Source organism: Trichechus manatus, unplaced genomic scaffold (assembly GCF_000243295.1).
Source record: "Trichechus manatus latirostris isolate Lorelei unplaced genomic scaffold, TriManLat1.0 scaffold00084, whole genome shotgun sequence".
Lineage (NCBI taxonomy): Eukaryota > Metazoa > Chordata > Mammalia > Sirenia > Trichechidae > Trichechus > Trichechus manatus.
The window spans coordinates 7,838,924-7,861,063 of NW_004444020.1; the positions used below are offsets into that span (position 1 = coordinate 7,838,924).

At 36.7% G+C, this 22,140-nt stretch overlaps 1 protein-coding gene across 7 annotated transcripts in view; it reads right to left on the bottom strand.

Moving 5' to 3' along the window:
* Positions 1 to 22,140, bottom strand: part of STAG1 (STAG1 cohesin complex component) — a 552,131-nt gene that overhangs the window by 45,101 nt on the left and 484,890 nt on the right. For all 7 annotated transcript variants that reach the window (XM_023735988.1, XM_023735987.1, XM_023735981.1 and 4 more), the window contains one exon: positions 11,196 to 11,276. In XM_023735988.1, coding sequence (XP_023591756.1) covers positions 11,196 to 11,276 — 81 coding nt within the window. The remainder of the gene's footprint in view (positions 1 to 11,195; positions 11,277 to 22,140) is intronic.

Genomic DNA, 22,140 nt, shown 5'->3' on the forward strand with positions numbered 1-22,140 from the left:
AATTTATACATACATTGTTGTGACCCTAATTGCTCTCCCTATACTGTGACAGCACACTCCTCCTTTCCACCCATGATTTCCCATGTCCATTCAACCAGCTCCTAACCCTCTCTGCCTTCTCATCTCACCTCCAGACAGAAGCTGCCCATTTAGTCTCTTGCATCTACTTGAGCTAAGAAGCACACTCTTCACGAGTATCATTTTATGTCCCATAGTCCAGTCCAATCTTCGTCTGAAGAGCTGGCCTCGGAAACTGTTTTAGTTGTGGGCTGACAGAGAGTCCAGGGGCCATGCTTTCCAGGGTTCCTCCAGTCTCAGTCAGACCATTAAGTCTGGTCTTTTTACTAGAATTTGAGTTCTCTACCCCACCTCTCTCCTGCTCGATCAGGGACTCTCTGTTGAGTTCCCTGCCAGGGCAGTCATTGGTGGTAGCCGGGCATCATCTAGTTCTGGTCTCAGGTTGATGAAGTCTCTGGCTTATGTGGCCCTTTCTGTCTCTTGGGCTACTACTTTCCTTGTGTTTTTGGTGTTCTTCATTCTCCTTTACTCCAGGTGGTTGGGACCAACTGATGCATCTTAGATGGCCGCTTGCTAGCTTTTAAGACCCCAGATGCCACTCACCAAAGTAGGATGCAGAACATTTTCTTAATAAACTTTGCTATGCCAATTGACCTAGATGTCCCCTGAAAGCATGGTCCCCAGATCCCCATCCCTGCTACTCTGTCCCTCGAAGTGTTTGATTGTATTCAGGAAACTTCTTAGCTTTGGTTCAGCCCAGTTGTGCTGACTTTCCCTGTAGTGTGTGCTGTCCTTGTGGGCTTTACTCTTAATGTCCATTGGAGAACAAATAATACTCAAACAGAAGAGAAAAAATAAGAAAAAGAAATATGAAAATACTCTGAATAGGGCAAATAATAAGGGCTTGGTCTTATCAGTAAAAGTATATTCACTTTGATTTCCTTTAAAATATAAATTACTGGCTGTTTCTAAATTTGAGAAAACTTGATGCATTCCTTATATTCTGGATACTGTCACTTCTCTCCTGCTATAATAGCTGCACAGGAGCCCTGGAGATGTAGTGGTTAAGAGCTTGTCTGCTAACCAAAAGGTCGACAGTTCGAATCCACCAGCCGCTCTGTGGAAACCCTAGGGGCCAGTTCTACACTGTCCTGTAAGGTCGCTGTAAGTTGGAATCGACTTGACAGCAATGGGTTTTTGGATAATAGCTGTAAGTCACTATGAAAAAAAACTAATTATTTTTAACTTCTACTGAAAACAGAAGCATTTTATATGTAGTATTTCTTTTTCTTCTGGGCTAGAATGCAATAATAATAAGTTAACATTTACTGGTACTTACTACGTGCCAGGCACTAATCTAAAATGTTCGAGTATTAACTCTACTAATCCTCAGAACTGTGATAGGCATTGATATTACTATTGCCATCACCCCTAATTTAGACATAAAGAAACAGGGACAGATATGTTAAACAACAGGCCCAAAGACACACAACTGGTAAGTAGCAGAGGGAACTCTTAAACCAAAGCAGTCAGGTTCCAGAGTCTACGCTCTTAACCAATACACCATAAACCAAAAAAACCCAAAGCCATTGCCATTGAGTTGATTTTGACTCATGGTGACCATATACGACAGAGGGTGTCTAAGACTGTAATCTTTATGGAAGCAGACTGCCACATCTTTCTCCCGCGGAGCGGCTGGTATGTGCACACCTCTGACCTTTCGGTTAGCTGCCAAGTGCTTTAACTGTTGTGCCACCAGGGCTCTGACTCTATAATATGATAAAATTAATATGTGGGATCTTGAAGAGACAGATAGCATTATGAAAGTAAGAAATTTAGAGCTCGGATTACTCAAATATATCTACATATAAACCAAAAACCTAATAGAAATTAGAAAAAGAATAGTTCAAGAACAAGGTTTGCTGATTATACAGACTGAAATTTTAAGAAACTAGAATGTTTAGGGAGTATCTCTGCCACTTTGAATACAAGAGAATTTGACTTAAATAAATTCCCTTTCTGTCTAGAGTACCTAGATTATAGGCGTAGAACTGAACGCAAAAACAGTGAACCAAAGATAAATGTAAACTACTCCTCTCTCAGTCCATATAACCCGTATGTTTATGATATTGTTGCTTCTCTTCAATTTTTTTTTTTCTCCTAAATCAAACCAGTATTTTCTTATTTTCTAAAAGTAGCTTGGAGTCAAGAGTATCTTTTCCTGGATTCACTGTGGAAAGGAATTCAGATGGGTCAGACAGTAAGATCATATGGAGATTTGAGTTATAACTTAGCTATATTCTTTTGCATCCATTTTGCAAGTTGCTTCATTAGCCTGGATAAGGCTTTTTTGCTCCTTGGTACATCTCTAGTGAAACCAAGAATTAGATGACTGAAACCTACGAATGCACAAATACGAAAAGAGCTAAAACTGGTTTCAGTTTATCAGTGAACTGCTGACAAACATCAGAGGAGAAATCTCTTTCAAGGAATTAAAATGATGTTTTCAAAATACAACCTGGTCAGCAAGATCTCAGTCTTCCCAATGAGATGGCAAATTTACCATAGAGGCTATATTAGAAACGAGCTTTCTCAAAGACACAAAGGATCAAGCTTGACTTATCCTAATATTTTGGGAAGAAAAAATGGATCTTAAATGTAAACTGTCTCTTAGTAACTATCTCAATCAACATACCTATAGTTGGTGAGGAAAGAAGAGTTTAATTCCTATACACACAACACACACACACATTTTAAATGGTGATTCCTTTTTATTTTGCATCACAATATTATGTACCTAGCAGAAGACCAGATTTGGCTGTCTGTATTTCCACAGTTATTAAATACCTTAATATAATCACTGCCAGAAACTGAAGCCATGGAAAAACTAGTAGTAAATACAGAAAACAAGTTCAACATTATCCACACTTCTGGAATGGGCAGAAATAAAACAGAATAAAATAGTAACATATAGACCTAGGTCATATAAAAGAGCTCAGAATATGAAAATAAAGCCTGTTAAGAATTTAGTGATCAATTTTCATGATAAAAAAGGAGCACAAAAGTAAACTAAACTTCTGTTACCCTGAACAGGCAAATAGGGTTTTCTAACTGACAAAGTTCTGGTAAGCAAGACTAAGGGGTTACCATACTAGGCCAGGAGTTAGCAATCTTTTTCTATAAAGGGTTAAAAGGTAAATATTTTAGGCTTTGTGGGGCATACGGTCTCTATCCCAACTACTTAACTCATTGTGGCACAAAAGCAGCCCTAGACAGTACATAAACAAATGAACATGGCTGTTTCAATAAAACTTTATTTACAAAAACAGGTGTTGCATCAGGTTTGGCCCATAGGTTATAGTTTGCCGAGACTGTACTGGGCCATAAAAATTTCTGGAGGTATAAACTGTTATGCTCATCTGTACCTAGCACAGTAATACACAGTGAGGGTCAATAACTTAATTTTCAGCCAAACTAAGTCATTACCCTTACTACATTTGATAAAACAGATGGAAATAAACTCATTCACTAGGGATACATTAGTGAACAAGAGAAAAAAAATCACCACCACTGCAGGGGAGTAAACCTTGTATTTCTGAGACTGTTTTTTTGTATGGATAACTGCTACTAGCCTCTTTCGGGGGGCATTTTGCAAATATACAATAAAATGACTATTGGATATTTAAACCCCAAATGTAATACCTAGTTTTCAGTATTGTTATTTTTTTGGTGATTTGAATGCCCACCTGCTGACTCCTGCCATTGCCTCAAAGGCTAAGCCACTTACTGATCCAGGAACGCTTAAGCTGCCTACTTTAGTTCCAAAACATCTTCTGATTTCTCTTTTCTGTAGTATACAAAGATTAAGGAAACTAAAGAAGCAGTCATAGGGACAGAGGAAAAGTAGTAACTGTTAGGACAAAAATGAGAAACTTGAATTCCCAAATTATCCCAAAATACAGACGGAGGACAAAATCTACCATAGTGTACCCCAAACCTACACTAGCCACTGAACATGTTTCCATACTCCCAGAGCCTTAGACAACAGTTCATTTAATGTCAATTCTTGGTTTTGGCAGGAAAGAGATTAGAGAAGAAGCACAGACTCGGGGTGATATTTAATGACAATAAAACAATAGTTATTGTTCACTGAAACTCTTACCTCAACTTAATCCTCTCAACAATTCTATCCAGCAGTGAATATATTTCCATTTCACACATTAGAAAACTGAAGCACAATGAAGTAATTGGCTTATTTAGCCACATGTACTAAGAAGCAGAGCCAAAATCTGAATTCAGATTTAATGTCAAAGTCCATGCCCCAACACAAAAATGCCGGAAATGTACCCTATTTATAAGCTGGGAGCTTCTTATATAAATAAATTGGTGATAAGGACAATAAAAATAAATACAGCAACAATAAGTCATTTAACAAATGCCTAGCAACTGTAGAATGGCCACTGGGAAAAACACTTTTTAAATTAAAAACCAATAGAAAAGAAAATGCATTACTATATTATTCAGTGGGTATTAAGTAGGATATGCCATCTATTTCTTTTCTATTCAAATACATGGCCTGACAGGAAAGTAAAGTGCTTTTATCATGAATTTAGTGGAGCAAATCTCTAATTTCTGCACTAGTGGTGAAGAGTGTTATGGTTTGTCTGAATATTCTTAATATTGCTTTAGGCCTTTGATAAGCTCAATTAAAATACACTTTTAAATTTTAGTAATTGTTATTTAGGCTAGATCTTCTCAATCATGGCTGATTACTTAATTCATGAGGTATTTCTTAAGGAGTCTGGGTATTAGTAAATTAGGCACTTTAAAGCCCCGTGTTTCCATGTAGGTAAAAACAGCATCTAGGTGAACAGGCTAGTGAAGCTGGGGAAACCTTATCTTTGAAGGGGTGGGAGGGAATTCTCTACCAGAAAGTAAGCTCCTAAATGTGGAGGCCCAGGAACAGGGTTGCCAACACAGCACTGCATTCTTAATGGAATGTTGGAATCCAGGGGTTTTTAGAATGTTGGAGTTGGAGAAATTTTGAAGAAGTTCAGAATTTGGTATGAACAGCCACCTACTTCTGTATTCCAGATTTTTAAAAAGAACATTCTGAGAGCTGAACAAGAAATGGATATCTAACAAGACCTGGATTTTTCTCCCCTAACTTTCGTACACCAGCCAATTAGGAACTTGTGACTGGACATAATAGGAACATACCTATCAAAGGAGGACTCTGGAATTGTGGAAAAGCCTAAAGGAAAGGCTTAAAACTAACTAGATAATTAGTGAGGATAGAATTCTCAAGAAATAAAAGGTGTGTGTGTGGGGGAGATCCTGGAAAAAAAGTGAAGTAAAATGGTTACACACTCCTAAAAGATTGTTCCTAGAAAGACAGCTATTATTTCTTACCCTTGGCCCCATTCCCTTCCCTTCAAAGCACCTAGCTCTGCAGAAGGGAAGATGTCCTCTATATTTTGTTATTATAGGAATTCTGGGAGAGGACTTGCGTGAGCTATTTTTCTTGTTCACAGCTACTCTGAAGGAGGGTAAGAGAAAGGAAAGGAAGGAGTGTAAAAGTAGCCTATGGAATTTTACATATTTGAGCCTATTTTTAGGACTGTAGGTTTGTGAGGAGAATAGCAAGGTTAAACATGTCTCCTCAAAGGACTTGGTCACCATCAGTCCTACCTTTATCCTCACTCTCCTCCCTTCCCCATTCTGTTTGGGGGTGAACAAGTTAGAATTTGCAGAGGAGAATCTTCAGTCAAGAGAATAATGGAAGAACAAACTTAGCAGCTAAACACCTCATTAGTAACTTGATTTGTATCTACCTAAGAAATGTTGACTTTCTTTGATTTAAAGGATTAGGAATAGGGCCAGGGTCCAGAGGCAGGAATGCTTGCCTCAGGCCGTTCTTACTGTAGTCTAGAATAGGAACATGCAAGGTAAGGCAGAGTACTATGAACACAGGACTACTGAGAGCAGGATAGCTCCCCCCAGGAGGCAAAAATAATTGAGAATAAATTCTAGATCCCCAGGCCAAAGAGGGAAATAGGGTCATTATTTTATCCCTAACTCTTATTTACCTGGCTCTTTAAATGTCTTTGTATATGTGCAGAAGGAGCTGAAGGAAGAAGGATGTTTTCTGATACAGAGAAGAGAAACTGAAGACTGCTTCTACAGGACCAGCACTAGGGGGCACCGGAGCAAAGTATACTGAGCATGACCTGTGAGACTGCGAAAGAGCTTCAATTCTGGAAATTAGGGGAACAGAGGAAATACCCATTGGTGAAACCCAGTGCACTTCTACTTCAAATACAGATCTAATGCTGTTCCTGATAAAATCTTCCCATATACTTTTGTGCTCACTTCATTGTATAAAGTAGTGCTCCCTGTTGACTAAATTATAACTTGAATTTAAACTTTAAATATAACCACCATCGTCTCTTGAATGACAGTGTTCATAACAACAGAGAAGAAAAATAAATTTTAGAAAGTATTTTCAACAAAGCAAATTGGTATTATGTGTCAAGAATCTTAAAAGTATGTACAAACTCTGACCCAGCAATTCCATTTCTAGGAATATACTGAGATGAAACAATGAAAAACACAGAACAAGCTTTTTCACCAGAATGCCCATCGCAGCACTAATTTTATTAATAAAAATATTTAAATAACCTAAATATCCCAGAGAGGAGAGTCATAAAATAAATTATGGTATAGCTGTAAGATGGACTACTACTCATACATTAAAAATATCTCTAAACATTTCTTAACGGTTGAAAAAAATTGTTACTCTGTAAACTGAAAAGAGAAAATACAAATGTGTCAATACAGTATGAACTCAATAATATTAGGAAAATATGTATAGAAAAAGTACTAAAAGAAAATAACGCCAAAATATTAACAGTGGTTATTCACAGGTGGTAGGATGAATGCTTTTCATTTTACTTATGTTTTTCTATATTTTTCCAATGAGCATGTATCCAAGGGGCCCCAATTTATGAAAATCACTCTATATTTATACCCAAAACCAGTAAGAATAATTTATTAATTAAAAATTTAAAATGACCCCTTCAGAGCTTTAAATGACTATTTCTATAAATGTATTAATGAGTAGAGAAAACAAAGTAGCTATTGGTTAGCTGGCTAGCTCCTTCACTAGCTGAATGGCTCATTCCTTCTCAAAATCAGTTAACTAATATTCAACAATAAAAAATGAAATTACTTTCAGGTTGCCTTTAAATGATCAATATTACAAATGTTAAATATACAGACCCCAAGAGTCTACTGTATGACATTCAAGAGGAAAAAATTAAGTAGAAAAAGGATGAAGAGATTTTTAGTTGTACCATTAACATTAACCTGTAACTCACTGGCACTAGAAACTGAGACATTTAAAATCAGAGTAATTTTTCATATAAATGCCCTTGGGGATACAGAATGATGAAAGAAACCTAGCTAGTGACATAACTGTGCTACACCCAACTGATTAACAGACACTACTAGTTTGTGTACAGCGCACGCTTAGAAAATTTGTTTTAAAATAAAAAGCAATGACAACAAAACCCTCCAGAACTGGTTGTTATTAAAAGCTTAAAAAGAAAAGAATTTAAACAGCACTAACAGGAAGGCCACTAAATTGAGATTCAAAAGACTTGTGCTGTAGTTATAAATTTGTAATTTTAGGCAAATTCCAATCTCTGTAAGGCTCAGATTCCTATCTGTAAAATGGGATTTTTACATGTACCCAACCAAGTAAGGGCCCCCAATTATCAAAAACCATTCTACTTTATTATATTTTACACTAAAAACTAATATGCATAATTTATTATTTTCTAGCTCTAAACATTGATTTTATAGGATTATTGCAAAGGTTTAATTATTTAGAGCATTTACATTTAAGTGATTTAAAAAATATCCAACACCAACAAGGTAATAACAACATAGTACTAGGCCTCATCTAAAATGAACAGGTTTGACCAAATAGTTTCCAAATCTTCTTACAGCACTAATATTACATTTATAAACAACAGAATAATGTTGCTACAGTAAATAAGACACAGAACACTCTAAGTATTTTTCTAGTATCATTCCAGTTCAACAACTATCCTGTGAGCCACCTGTGAGCCATCTGTGATAAACTAAAACCTGGGATTAGGATGGAGGAGTGAGGTGTTTCTAGCATCAGTTTAAAAAAAAAAAAAAAAGTCTGTGATAATACATACCCACTGTTAAACATCAACAATAAATATAAGTATCAAATGGTATAAAAAGTGAAAAGTAAATTTCTCTTTCTCATGCCTGCCCTCAAATTCTACTTCCCAGAGGTAACCACCGTTAAGATTTCTTGTGTATCTATCCAAACATCTTCAGTGCAACAGTTGATAGCTTTAGCATACCAGTAAACCAGCTGCCTTGAGTTGATTCTGACTCATGGTGACCCCTATGTGTGTCAGAGTGGAACTGTGCTCCCTAGGGTTTTCAATGCTGATTTTTTGGAAGTACATCTCCAGGCCTTTCTTCCTCAGCACATCTGGGTGGAACTAAATCTCTAACCTTCTGGCTAGCAGCTGAGACCATTAACTGTTTGCACCACCCAGGGACAAAGTTTTTTTGTGCATTTATGCCATACGTAAAATTCTCCTTGCTTAGGTGTTTCTCTTAATTATTTCTCTTCACTTTGAAATTGTTGATAGTTTCCTTATCCAAAGTATATTCAGTAATCATTGTATACCAACTGCATCTAGAGTTTAAAAGTAGTTCTCTAAGTGATAATCTTGAGAAGTGTAAATTCTTAAGACACATACCAACTATAAAAATTAATTTTTTATTGCCAAGATACTTTTTTATTAAAACTATTATTTTAATAATTTTTACATACGATATATATGAGTTCAAGAATTGCCAAACTTTTTGATCCCTAAGATGATGTAGGATACCTTTGAAAATTTCAGAAGCACATATATACATTTTGTGCACGTATAGTCTATATTATTAACACTCCACTAGATATCAACTTCCTAACTCTATTTTCAGCCATATCATTAACTTGTGTAACTTTGAGGCAAGTCACTTAACTAATTTTAAATTAGGCAATTTATGTAAAGCATTTATGAATTGTAAAGTGCTTTTCTTTCTAGATGTTAGTAACAACTTAAAAATCACTTAACCTTTGTCTCAGGTTACTTATTTGTAAAATTGGGTGTTGCAGTGGGCCAATTTTTTCTAGCTCTAAAATTGCAATATGGAAGTTGGGAGTTCCTGGGTGGTAGAAACAGTTAATGCATTAGGCTGCTAACCAAAAGGTCTCCGGGTGGATTTGAAACTCCAACTTTTCGATTAACAAATCAAGTGAGTTAACTGTTTACACCACTCAGGGACTCATGAAAATATCAGAATGTTTAATACCCTTGTCTTGACAAAACAGAAGCTACTGAACCAGTAAAGATGGTTAACACTTTTTCCATATGGAACCAACAGCCTGATATACAGTATTCTTTTCTCAAAAAAAATTTTTTCCCTTTCTGATTAATAACTTGAGTATTTCTCCACCTATGGAAAGTAGTTAATTTTTTTTTAATTAGAAGGATGGTAATATATTAATTAACCTCCTGATTTTTCTATTTTATTGACAATTTCAGTCTTGAAAACCAAAAATAAAGTTAATTTTCTTTTAAAATCCTGTTAAAGTGGAAGTATTTTGAAATTCTTTGCCTTCCTGCTTAATCTTAGTTTGACACATTCTTCTAACAAAAGACAGCTTCTTTATGTCATCAATCATTAATTACTAAAGGTTTCATGGTTGTCACTGCCACAGTGGTATGCAGATTTTGTGGGTAACATGATTTTCTTTATGCCAGAAAGAATGCTGCAGTCATCAGAAAGGAGGTGTGCTGGAAAATAGCCTGGCGATCAACTTTTACAAATTCAGCCATTGAAAAACCTATGAAGCACGGTTCTGCTCGGACACACATGGAGTCACTAAAAGTTTGAATCGATTTGATGGCAACAGATTTTTTAATATCTTTATATGGTTCTTGATCAGATTTTTTTCCTCTACTCATATATTCAAGCCTCTCATTTCATGAAACAAAAACATTTAATTTATATTTGTGTCAGATAACTCCAAAGTGTGAAGTATTTTTTTTAGTCTGATTTTGTTGTCTTCTGTTTTTTTCTAGCTCTATTCATGGTTTCTTACTTTCTTTTGAGTTGATTTCTTTTTTTAATGTGAGCTCTTTGTTTTTCTTAAAATTTTATTTGTGTGAAATTCTTGAGGCAAGTTCCTTCAGAAAGAATTTGCATTTGATTCTGTTAAAACACTTTAAATTAAAATCTCAACTTGGTTTTTTTTTCTTCCTTAGCCACTGAAACAGTAATGAATTCAGGGTAAAACCTACGTGAAAGCTAGCTGATAGATGTAAATTCTCACAGCACATCTATTTTTCCTCCTTTAATCAATGACAAATTTAAGACAGGGTGTTAGCCGTGTAATTCTCCAGTTCATGAATGGGCCTGGTATGGTTTACTTCTAGTTTGCCCTTGTGCTGAGAGCAGTTCTTTAGTATCCCAACTTTACTGAGGGGATATGGACACTTATTAGACATTACACCTTGGAAGGGCCTTGGGTTTTGTCTAGATTAGAAAAGATACTAAAGGTGAAGCAGGTTTCACTGTTCTGATTGACTTTCACTTATTCCCTGACCTTTATTTTCTTTTTTGTTTTGCATACTTGTGAACAGATTTAAAAAAAAAATTTTTTTTTAATTTTATTCAGCACTTGAAGTTGTTTTTAACAGGAGGGTTGTTCAGTTTGGGTCCCTAGGTACCATACTACCAGAATAAAAAAACTACGTATTATTATCTTTCAATATTATTCTTTTTCCTAGCATGTCATATCAGAGGGCTTGTGGTTTCTACTGTAGTTATTTCTTACACAATCTTAACTTTTACACACACCACCATGCATCTATTGCTTGAAGGAGATTTTGGCTACCTTTCAAAAAATGTAAATACATACTCATTATAAGATAAAGCAAAAAATGATAATATATATTTTGTTAAAATTTATAATAATTTATATAATAAATGATGACAATAAATTATTTAGTAATGAGTCAAACAAGGTTATTTTAGTAATAATCCTTCTGCCTACAGAAACTTTTACTTACTTTGGAAGGGGAACCATCAGTTATTTTCACCAACTGCCAAAGAATTGAGTAATGGGAACACTGCAGTGCCTGTACAACTATCTGTATCAAATGAAGAAGGAAAAAAAATTAATGAAAAAAAATTCAAGCAAATGAGACATCACTTAAGTTTGCACAGTATTAGAACAACTTTTTTAGTAGTTTTTATCTTATAATAAAGTTTCAAGTCCAAATTTTTGTAGAATGAGAATGTATAAAATAATTAAAAAAAAAAAAACACAAACCACTGTTATCAATTTAGAGACTAAAGAAGAAACTTGATAAATATGGACCCAAATAACCCTGTTTTAAACAAAAGCATACTATCATAAATATTTTGCTTAGTCAGACTTTTAAAAGATTAAAAATGTATTTTTATCGAAGTTTTATAACTGAATGATCTATTTACTGTCTTAAAGTAGTTTTTACTGTGAAACATAACATATAAGTGCTAAAACAATATAAAACTCAATGAATTATTACAAAGCAAAGCCACCTATGTAAGCATATTGCCAGTACCCCCTCCCAATATAGTCTTCCTCCCTCAATGGGAAACAATTATTTTGACTTATATAGTAACCAATACATTTTAACTACCTAAGTATGTATTCCTAAATATTTTGTCCACTTGGAAATACTATATAAACAGAATCATGTAATATGCATTACTTTTTGAGTATGACTCTTTTACTTAACATCATTCTATCTATCCATTTATTTCAGCTTTATTGATATAATTTACATACAATTAACCCATATAAAATGTACAATTCAAAGGTATTAGCATATTCACAGATACGTGCAACCAAAACCACGGTCAATTTTAGAACATTCTGATCACCTAAAAAAGAAGTCCCATATCCTTTAGCTATTACCCCCCTATCCCCTCCACCTTCCCATCCCCAGCCCTCAGCAACCTCTAATCTACTTCGTCTCTTTAGATTTCCCTGTTCTGGACAATTTCTTTTTTTTAATTTTGCTTTGGGTGAAAGATTACAGCCCAAGTTAATTTCTCATTCAAAAATTTATACCCATTGTTTTGTGATATTGGCTGCAATCCCCACAATGTGACAGCATGCTCCCCCTTTCCACCCCGGGTTCCCCGTGTCCATTTGTTCAGTCCGGTCTCTTTCCGCCTTCTTGTTTTTGGGCTGCAGCTGCCCATTTGGTCTCATATATTCGATTGAACTAAGAAGCATGTTCTTCACGTGTGTTATTTTTTGTTTTATAGGCCTGTCTACATGGTTTAAGTTCTGGCTTAGCAGAACATCAGGGGGGCCACATTTTCAGGGGGTCCTCCATTCTCTGTCAGACCAGTACTGGTTTTTTTACGTGAACTTGAATTCTGTTCTAAATTTTTCTCCTGCTCTGTCTGGGACTCTCTGTTCTGAACCCTGTCAGGGTGGTCACTGGTGGTAGCTGGGCATGATCTAGTTCTTCTGATCTCAGGCTGGTGGAGTCTCTGTTTCATGTGGTCCTTTAGTCCTTTGGGCTAGTATTTTCCTTGTGTATTTGGTTTTCTTCATTCTCCTTTGGCCCAAGTGGGATTGGACCAACAGATGTATCTTAGATGGCTGCTCACGAGCTTTTAAGACCCCAGATGCTACTCACCCAAGTAGGATGTAGAATGTTTTCTTTATGAACTATATTATGCCAATTGACCTAGATGTCCCCCAAGACTATGGTCCCCAGACCTCAGCCCCAGCTATTCAGTCCCTCACAGGGTTAGGATGTCTAGGAAACTTCTATGCTTTTGCTTTAGTCCAGTTGTGCAGACTTCCCCTACATTGTGTGCTGTCCTTCCTGTCACTGAACTTGGTACTTGTCTACTATCTAGTAGTGATTTCCCCTTTCCCTCCCTCTCTACCTTCGTAACCATCAAAGAATGCTTTTTTCTGTGCGTAAACCTTTTCTTGAGTTCTTATAATAGTGGTCTCATACAACATTTGTCCTCTTGTGACTGACTTATTTCACTTAGCATAATGTCCTCCAGGTTCATCCATGTTGTGAGATGTTTTGTGGATTAATCAATATTCTTTATCATTGCATAGTATTCCATTGTGTGCATGTATCATAATTTGTTTATCCATTCATCTGTTGATGGGCATTTAGGTTGTTTCCATCTTTTTGCTATTTTCAGTAGTGCTGCAATGAACAATGGGTGTGCATATGTTGCACATTTCATATGAATGGAATCATATAACATGTCATCTTTTGTGAATGGCTTCGTTCACTAAGCATAATGGTTTTAAGGTTCATCTATGTTGTAGCAAATAGTAGTACACCATTCCTTTTTTATGGCCAAATAATATTTCATTGCACCTTTACTGGGATAAAGCATATCTGATATGGTATTCCATATTTTATCCGCTAAATTTTTATCTATTCTCTCTAATATCTTCTTCAGTCAATAAACTAAAAACCGTAAGGACGAATACATACAGAAAATAAGCTAAAAGAGAAATCAGTAAGTGGAATCGTACAGGAGCTAATTGAGACTTTTAAAATTTGAGGTTTCAGATCACTTAAGGAAAAGATATCTCCAATGTGCCTAATCAGCACAGAAAATAACGCATCAGAATTAGAGGGATGAGTGGTGATGTTTTTGATGCAACACTAATGAGGTGATGTCAGGGTTTTATTAAACATAATAATTAGATGATTGATTCATGTCAGAATGCCAGAAACAAAGTTACTGAAACACTGTTACGTTATGAACATCAGTACTAAAGAAATCATTCTACTGTACTTAGATCTTTCTCAGTGATGATGCACCTAATGGTCCTGAGACCCTTTTTGATAGCCACAAATATAATTTCCTTTCCTTCTACTTTTCTATTGACCCATACTAGATCTTTTTCAAACTGTGTTTCATAGTTTCCCAGAAGTTTCTTGGTTATAAGGGAGGACAGTTGATCACAGACAATATCTATTTCAAATAGAGCATCCTGATGTTAATCTGTTTCACATATCAGCATTCCTCATGTCTTAGTCATCTAGTGCTGCTATAACAGAGAAACCACAAGTGGATGGTTTCAACAAAGAGAAGTCCATTCTCTCACAATCCAGTAGGCTACAAGTCCAAATTCAGGGCCTCAGTTCCAGGGGAATGCTTTCTCCATTGGCTCTGGAAGAAGGTCCGTGTCATCAATCTTCCTTTGGTCTGGGAGCATCTCAGCGCAGGAACCTCAGGTCCAAAGACACGCTCTACTCCCAGCACTGCTTTCTTGGTAGTATGAGGTTCCCGTGTATCTCTGCTCGCTTCTCTCTTATATATCTCAAAAGAGATTGCATTAAGACACTATCTAATCTTGTCAACCTCATCAGTATAACCTCATCACAGGGATAGAATTTACAACACATAAGGAGATCACATATAATCTCATCATAGTGATTGAGTTTACAACACATAAGGAAATCACATCAGATTACACACTCATACAACACTGGGAATCATAACCCAGCCAAGCTGACAGATATTTTTGGGGGACACAACTCAATCCATGACACCTCATAAGCTTACTTTAAAAAAAAAGGCTCCACTTCATTATTTTAAAATAAAAAAACTCCTTCTCATTAACTGGAAGCATTTTGTGTTCTCACATTTACAACTCTCTAACATTACAGCTGATCAAACTTCAAAAGAAAATTCAGAACTCTTCCTTCTGAGTTTCAGTCATTTTGTTATTATACCCCCTATCCCAGCAATGTTATCCTAACTTGTGCAAAAGTCATTTATTCAGTAACCTCATCTTTCTGGAGCAGAGATGAAACAAGAAGTACAAGCAATAACAAAACTGAAAAAGCCAAACTGTTCTAACCTATGAGCACCATATTTTTTCAGTCTTAACTAACTTTGCTCTGACCCTGGAGAGGGTCTTCAAATAATAGAATGTTATCAGTCTGATAACTAAGAATTTCTCCTAGCCCTATTCCCTTGCCTTTGTGTTTCATGTGGGGGGGAACGTTGTTCCTGGGATATAACAGTAATGTGTATCACACATTTTCCGATGAAAGCAGCTGAGAAGCAGGAGTACCTTCTCCATCTTCTCCTCCTCTGTCAGCTCCAGGAGATCTTTGGTCCCTGAAAGACTGGGCAAAACAATGGCATTCTCTTTCCCCTAATTGTAATTTATAGTTATGAGAGTGAGAAATAAATATCTGTTGTGGTAAGCCACTGACACTTTGAGATAAACCTATTATAGCAGCTAGCACTACCATAACAAATGTAAGTTTTTTTTTAGCATTTTTCCTTAATAATTATTTTTTTCTCTTTAAAAGGATATACTGTAGTCTTTGCCAGACCCTCTACTATCAGCTGGGCATGCAACAAGATGCAATTTTAGCCCTCAAAGAGCTCACAGCTAATAACATGGAAGTACCATGATGAGGAAGCTCAGGATGCTATAAAATCCTTGAAGGCAGGCTCCTCATTCAATCTTGGGGGACCCAGAAAAACTTCCGAGAAGGCCTGAGCTTGGAAGGAAGGACAGCCATGCCCTCTCTTTAATCCTTTCTTCCCAGGAAGCCTCATATATCTCAGTGGCCCTACCCTGTGACATGGAATAATCCCCTCTATCATATCAGAAATAATCTTCTTTGCAGAACTTTTGGACCTCCTTGTCAATCTATATTTAATGCTCTTCTGCCACACTCCCCATACAAACTCCCATCCTTGCTTTTGGTCAGGGATCTGCGGGACTAGTTCTCTGTGTGGTGATGATAGTAACGGTTTCAAAGTTCACCCCTGCATTGGTATTTTAAATCTGCTATTTTAAAATTGCATGGAGAGGTAATATACAGTGGGAATTTCAGACCCAGAGGCAGACGAATGGGGGAGGCACTGTTGGTGTGGATGTTCCCTTTGCTATTCAAATCGTGTTTTAGGGAACCACACATTCTGACTACTGCAAGGTTAGCTTTTCTGGGTGGTTTAGGCGGTGGCTAGGGGGTGTGGATGGGCAGTACTGTCTGGCCCATAAAGGCCAGTGTGAAAAGCTTGTTCTGCTGAGGTAGTGTTGACAGAGCCAGGAGCACTAGATTCAAGGTCCATTTCTCTACGGACCATTTTGGGCAAGGTATTGTCCTGTCAGTGCTACCTCTGTAAATTGGGAGGGCTGTTGAGATTGTCAATAAGTGAGGAGTAGGTGTATAGCTTTTTGTCTCTGACTGGCAGATTAAATCACTAACCTGTGCCTAATACTATAACATCTTGAAAACGAACTATTTTATTACATGAAAATCAAAAGATCATGGGATCATCTTAGAATGTTTTAGTTTGGAAAAACTGAATTGACAGGAAAATAAAACTGACTAGGGCCTAGAGAATAATTGTAACAAGGACAACAATTATGTATATGTAATGTATATGCAGAATGTATATGGAAGGTCAACAAAAAAGAGGAAGACCCTCAATGAGATGGATTGACACAGTGGCTGCAACAACAGGCTCAAGTATAACAATGATTGTGAGGATGGCGCAGGAGTGGGCAATGTTTTGTTCTGTTGTACACAGGGTTGCTATGAGTTGGAACTTAATAACCTAACAACAATGTATATGCATATGTAGGTAGGACAAGTTTAAAATTATGAAAATCCACATAATGACAATGGATACATTTGTTTTTTTAACTTTTTCCATCTGTAAGAAACCTTAAAGGGAAAGAGAGTCAAATTTATTTTAGTGGCATATCACGATACAAGAGTGAACTAAACACTAGTCTGCTTCTGATATCCAATATTGGTCTTTCTGTCATTTTTAGGCAGGTTAGTATGAGTGACAATTAACATCCTCTTTAAACAGACCCTTTAGGTGCAAATTAATAACCAGTATAGCTTTACCAAAAAGGATATAAGGGTGGCAAATAAGGATGTAAAAAGATGTTCAATTTTATTAACATTTGTTGTGTGCCATCGAGTCAATTCCAACTCACAGCAACACCATGTGACAGAACACAACTGCCCCGTAAGGTTTCCCAGGCTATAATCTGTATGGAGCAGATTGCCAGGTCTTTTCTCCCATGGAGATGCAAATTAAAACCACGAAGAGCTACTACAACTAAAAGGATGGCTAAAGTAAAAAACACTGACAATATCAATTGCTGGTGAGGATGTGCAACAACTGGCACTCTCATACTTAAAAGTGACATAAATGGAGAATGGTACAGACTCTTTAGAAAATTATTTGGCAGTTTCTCATAAGGTGGTTGCTGTTGTTAGGTGCGGCCGAGTTGGTTCCGATTCACAGCAACTCTATGTACAACAGAACGAAACACTGCCTGGTCCTATACCATCCTAACAATTGTTGCTATGTCTGAGCTCACTGCTACAGCCACTATGTTCAGGGTCCTCTAGAGCCATCCTGTTGAGGTCCGCCTCTTTTTCGATGACCCTCTACCAGCAAGATGTCCTTCTCCAGGGACTAGTCCCTCTTGATACCATGTCCTAAGTACATGAGATGAAGTCTTGCTATCTTTTTTTCTAAGGAGCATTCTGGCAGTACGTCTTCCAAGACAGAATTGTTTGTTACTGACAGTCCATGGTCTATTCAATATTCTTTGCCAACACCGTAATTCAAAGTCATTAATTCTTCTTCAGTCTTGTTTATTCATTGTCCAGCTTTTGCATGCATTAAGAGGTGACTGAAAACACCATGACTTGGGTCAGGCCCACCTTAGACCCTGAAGTGACATTTGTGCTCTTATATACTGCTGGTGGGAATGCAAAATGATATACAACCATTTTGGAAAATGATATGGTGCTTCCTTAGAAAGCTAGAAATAGAAATACCATATGATCCAGCAATCCTACTCCTAGGAATATATCCTAGAGAAACAAGAGTCATCACACGAATAGATATATGCACACCCATGTTCACTGCAGCGTTGTTCACTATAGCAAAAAGATGGAAACAACATAGATGCCCATCAACAGAAGAATGGACAAAGTATGGTACATACACACAATGGAGTACTATGCAAGGATAAAGAACAATGATGAATCTGCAAAGCATCTCACAACATGGATGAATCTGGAGGACATTATACTGAGTGACATAAGTCAATCACAAAAGGAAAAATACTGCATAAAACTACTACTATAAGAACTCATGAAAAGGTTTACACACAAAAAGAAACAACCTTTGATGGTTACAAAGGAGGGGAGGGGTAGGCATGAAGAAAACACTAAATAGACAATAGATAAGTGGTAACTTTTGTGAAGGGTAAGACAGCACACAATACTGGGGAAGCCAGCACAACTTGTAAAAGGCAAGGTCATGGAAGCTCCACAGACACATCCAAACTCCCTGAGGGACCGAATTACTGGGCTGAGGGCTGTGGGGACCATGATCTCGGGGAACATCTAGCTCAACTGGCATAGCGTAGTTCATACAGAAAATGTTCTACATTATACTTTGGTGACTAGTGTCTGGGGTCTTAAAAGCCTGTGAGCAGCCACCTGAGATACTCCACTGGTCTTACCCCTTTGGGAGCAAGGGGGAATGAAGAAAACTAAAGATACAAGAGAAAGATTAGTCCAAAGGACTAACGGACCACAACTACCATGGCCTCCACCAGACCGAGTCCAGTACAACTAGATGGTGCCCGGCTACCACCACTGACTGCTCTGACAGGGATCACAATAGAAGGTCCCAGACAGAGCTGGAGAAAAATGTAGAACAAAATTCTAACTCACAAAAAAAGACCACACTTACTGGTCTGACAGAGATTGGAGAAACCCCTGAGAATATGCGCCCTTGACACCCTTTTAGCTCAGTAATGAAGTCACTCCCGAGGTTCACCCTTCAGCTGAAGATTAGACAGGCCCATAAAACAAAATGAGACTAAGGGGGCACAACAGTCCAGGGGCAAGGAATAGAAGGCAGGAGGGGACAGGAAAACTGGTAATATGGAAGCCAAGGTCAAGAAGGGAGAGTGTTGACATGTCGTGGGGTTGTTATCCAATGTTATAAAACAATGTGTACAAACTGTTTAATGAGAAGTTAGTTTGTTCTGTAAATCTTCATCTAAAGCACATTAAAAAAAAAAAAAAGTAATACAGGCAATCCTGAAGTCTTTTTAAAACCAAACAATAGTTTAGCTTAACTAGTAAACAATGTCTGTCTTGAGCATTATGCTTTCTCAAGATCTATCTATATGGGATCAAACTGACAACAGCAACTGAAAACATTAGATAGGAATCTTAGAGGGTAGTGAGTTTATGTTAATGGAGAGGAACAACTCAGAAAAGGAGGGTGAGGATCATTGCACACCTCAAAGAACGTAATAAATGTCACTAATTGTACACGTAGAAATGTACTGCTGTTATGTTTCTGGTGTGTATATTCTCAACTACAACGAAAAATAAAATAAAATATTAGAGTAAAAAAAAAAAGAAGAGTAATACAGGCAAATAGCTGTCCAAACAACATATAAAAATCATAAATCATTAAGAAACAGTAACATGACACTTTATGGAGACAGAATCATGGTCCATATAAAAGCATGGAACTAGGGCACACTCATAATTTAAAGATTTAATATTCTCTTCAAATAAGAAAATCAAAGTAAAATGGATGGGTAATGCAAATAAATTCCAATGACTGATATGTAAAAGATAAAACTATTAAAATACAAGAAGAAAAAAAGCTGAATACTTAAATGTCTTAGAGATATGTAGAAAGGCTTCCTAAGCATGACATCAAAGAGAGAAAAGAAAAAAGAAAATGACTGATAATTTTGATTATATAAAAAAAAACATTTATATACCATATAATAACATATATAATTAAAATTCCCACTGGTAAGAAATTACAAGAAATAACATAAAGTTAAAAGCATTAATATACAAAAAAATCTTATAAATTGAAATGAAATTATCACAACCAAAAAGGCAAAGCACAGGAAAAGAATTTTACAGAAGAAAGACTATTAAAAAAAAAAAAAAAAAAGCAAACAAAATAAACCCCACCAAACCCACCGCCACTGAGTCAATTCCGACTCATAGTGATCTCACAGGACAGAGTAGAACTGCCCCATAGGGTTTCCAAGGCTGTAATCTTTATGGAAGCAGACCGCCACATCTTTCTCCGGTAGAGCAGCTGGTGGGTTCAAACTGCTGACCTTTCGGTTAGCAGCCGAGCACTAAACTACTGTGCCACCAGGGCTTCTATAAATAATAGAGATATAACATATAGAAATTTAAAATAGTAACCACTTGTAATGATAACACTTACTAAATGTTCAGATTCTAAACTCTTACTGTTTATTTTTTCAAATAGATGTTTATTCAGTACCTAAGCTTTCTGATAGGCATGAAGATTTAATATATATATATATATATTCCCTGATCTCAAAGAATTAAGAATCTAAAGAGAAGACAAATCAACTACAACAATTTAACAATTGGTCTGATGAAGTATATACACCAGTTGTTGAGGGGCAAGAAAAGCGACTCACACATTAGCCAACAAGTCTTCCTCCAAACCTGATGCCCCATTCTTCTTCATATAGTCCAGCTTCTCGGATTATTTGCTAAGCATACAGACTGAATAAATATGGTGAAAGGATACAAGCCTGACGCACACCTTTCCTGACTTTAAACCACGCAGTATCTATCCCTTTCTTCTGTTCAAATGACTGCCTCTTGATCTACATACATGTTCCTCATAAGGTCAATTAAGTGTTCTGGAATTCCCATTCTTCACAAAGTTATCCATAATTTGTTATGATAGACACAGTCAAATGCCTTTGCATAGTCAATAAAACACAAGTAAACATCTTTCTGTTATTCTCTGTTTTCAGCCAGGATCCATCTGATATCAGCAATGACATCCCTCATTCCATGTCCTTTTTTGAAACCAGCTTGAATTTCTGGCAGTTCCCTGTTGATATACTGCTGCAGCCGCTTCTGAATGATCTTCAGCAGAATTTTACTTGTGTGTGGTATTAATGATATTGGTCTATAATTTCCGCATTTGGTTGGACCACCTTTCTTTAGAATCGGCGTAAGTATGGATCTCTTCCAGACGGTTGGCCAGGTAGCTGTCTTCCAAATTTCTTGGCATAGACAAGTGAGCACTTCCAGTGACATGAGAGTATGGAGTAATTATATTAATAGCACTCATTTTAACTCTCATTAGAGTACTTAAAAAGACAATAATATGATCGCCTCACCTACAGGCCGTAACAAAGAAACCTGAACGCTATTCTAAAATTGCTAGACTACAGAAAAATATTTGAACAGAAAAGTGATACTATCAGATATTTTAAAAATATCACACTGTTAATATTCCACCAAAGAGATTATACAAACGGCAGACAAGCACATGAAAAGATGCTCGACATCATTAGTCATTAGGGAGATACAAATTAAAGGTACAATGAGATACCACTTCACCCCTACTAGAATGGCTATGATATTTAAAAAAAAAAAAAGGAAAATAGCAGGCGTTGGCAAGGATGTGGAGAAATTGGAATCTTTGTCCACTGCTGGTGGAAAGGCAAAGGGATACAGCCACTGTGGAAAACAGTTTGGCAGTTCCTCAAAAAGTTAAAACACAGAACTACCATATGACCCATCAATCCCAATCCTAGGTATCTACTCGAAAGAACTGAAAGCAAGAACACAAACAGAAATGTGCTCACCAACATTCACTGCAGCACTGTTCACAACCTAAATGTTCATCAACAGAACGGATAAACAAAATGTAGTACATACATACAATGGAATATTACTCAGCCATAAAGAGAAATGAAGTCCTGATTCATGCCACAACCTTGGAAATATCATGATGAGTGAAACAAGTCAGTCACAAAAGATCACTTATTGTATGATCCCACTTACATGAAATAGGCAACTGTACAAAGACCAAAATTTATTAGGGATCAGAGGGAGGGGGGAAAAAGGAAGTGTCTGCTTAGGGAGA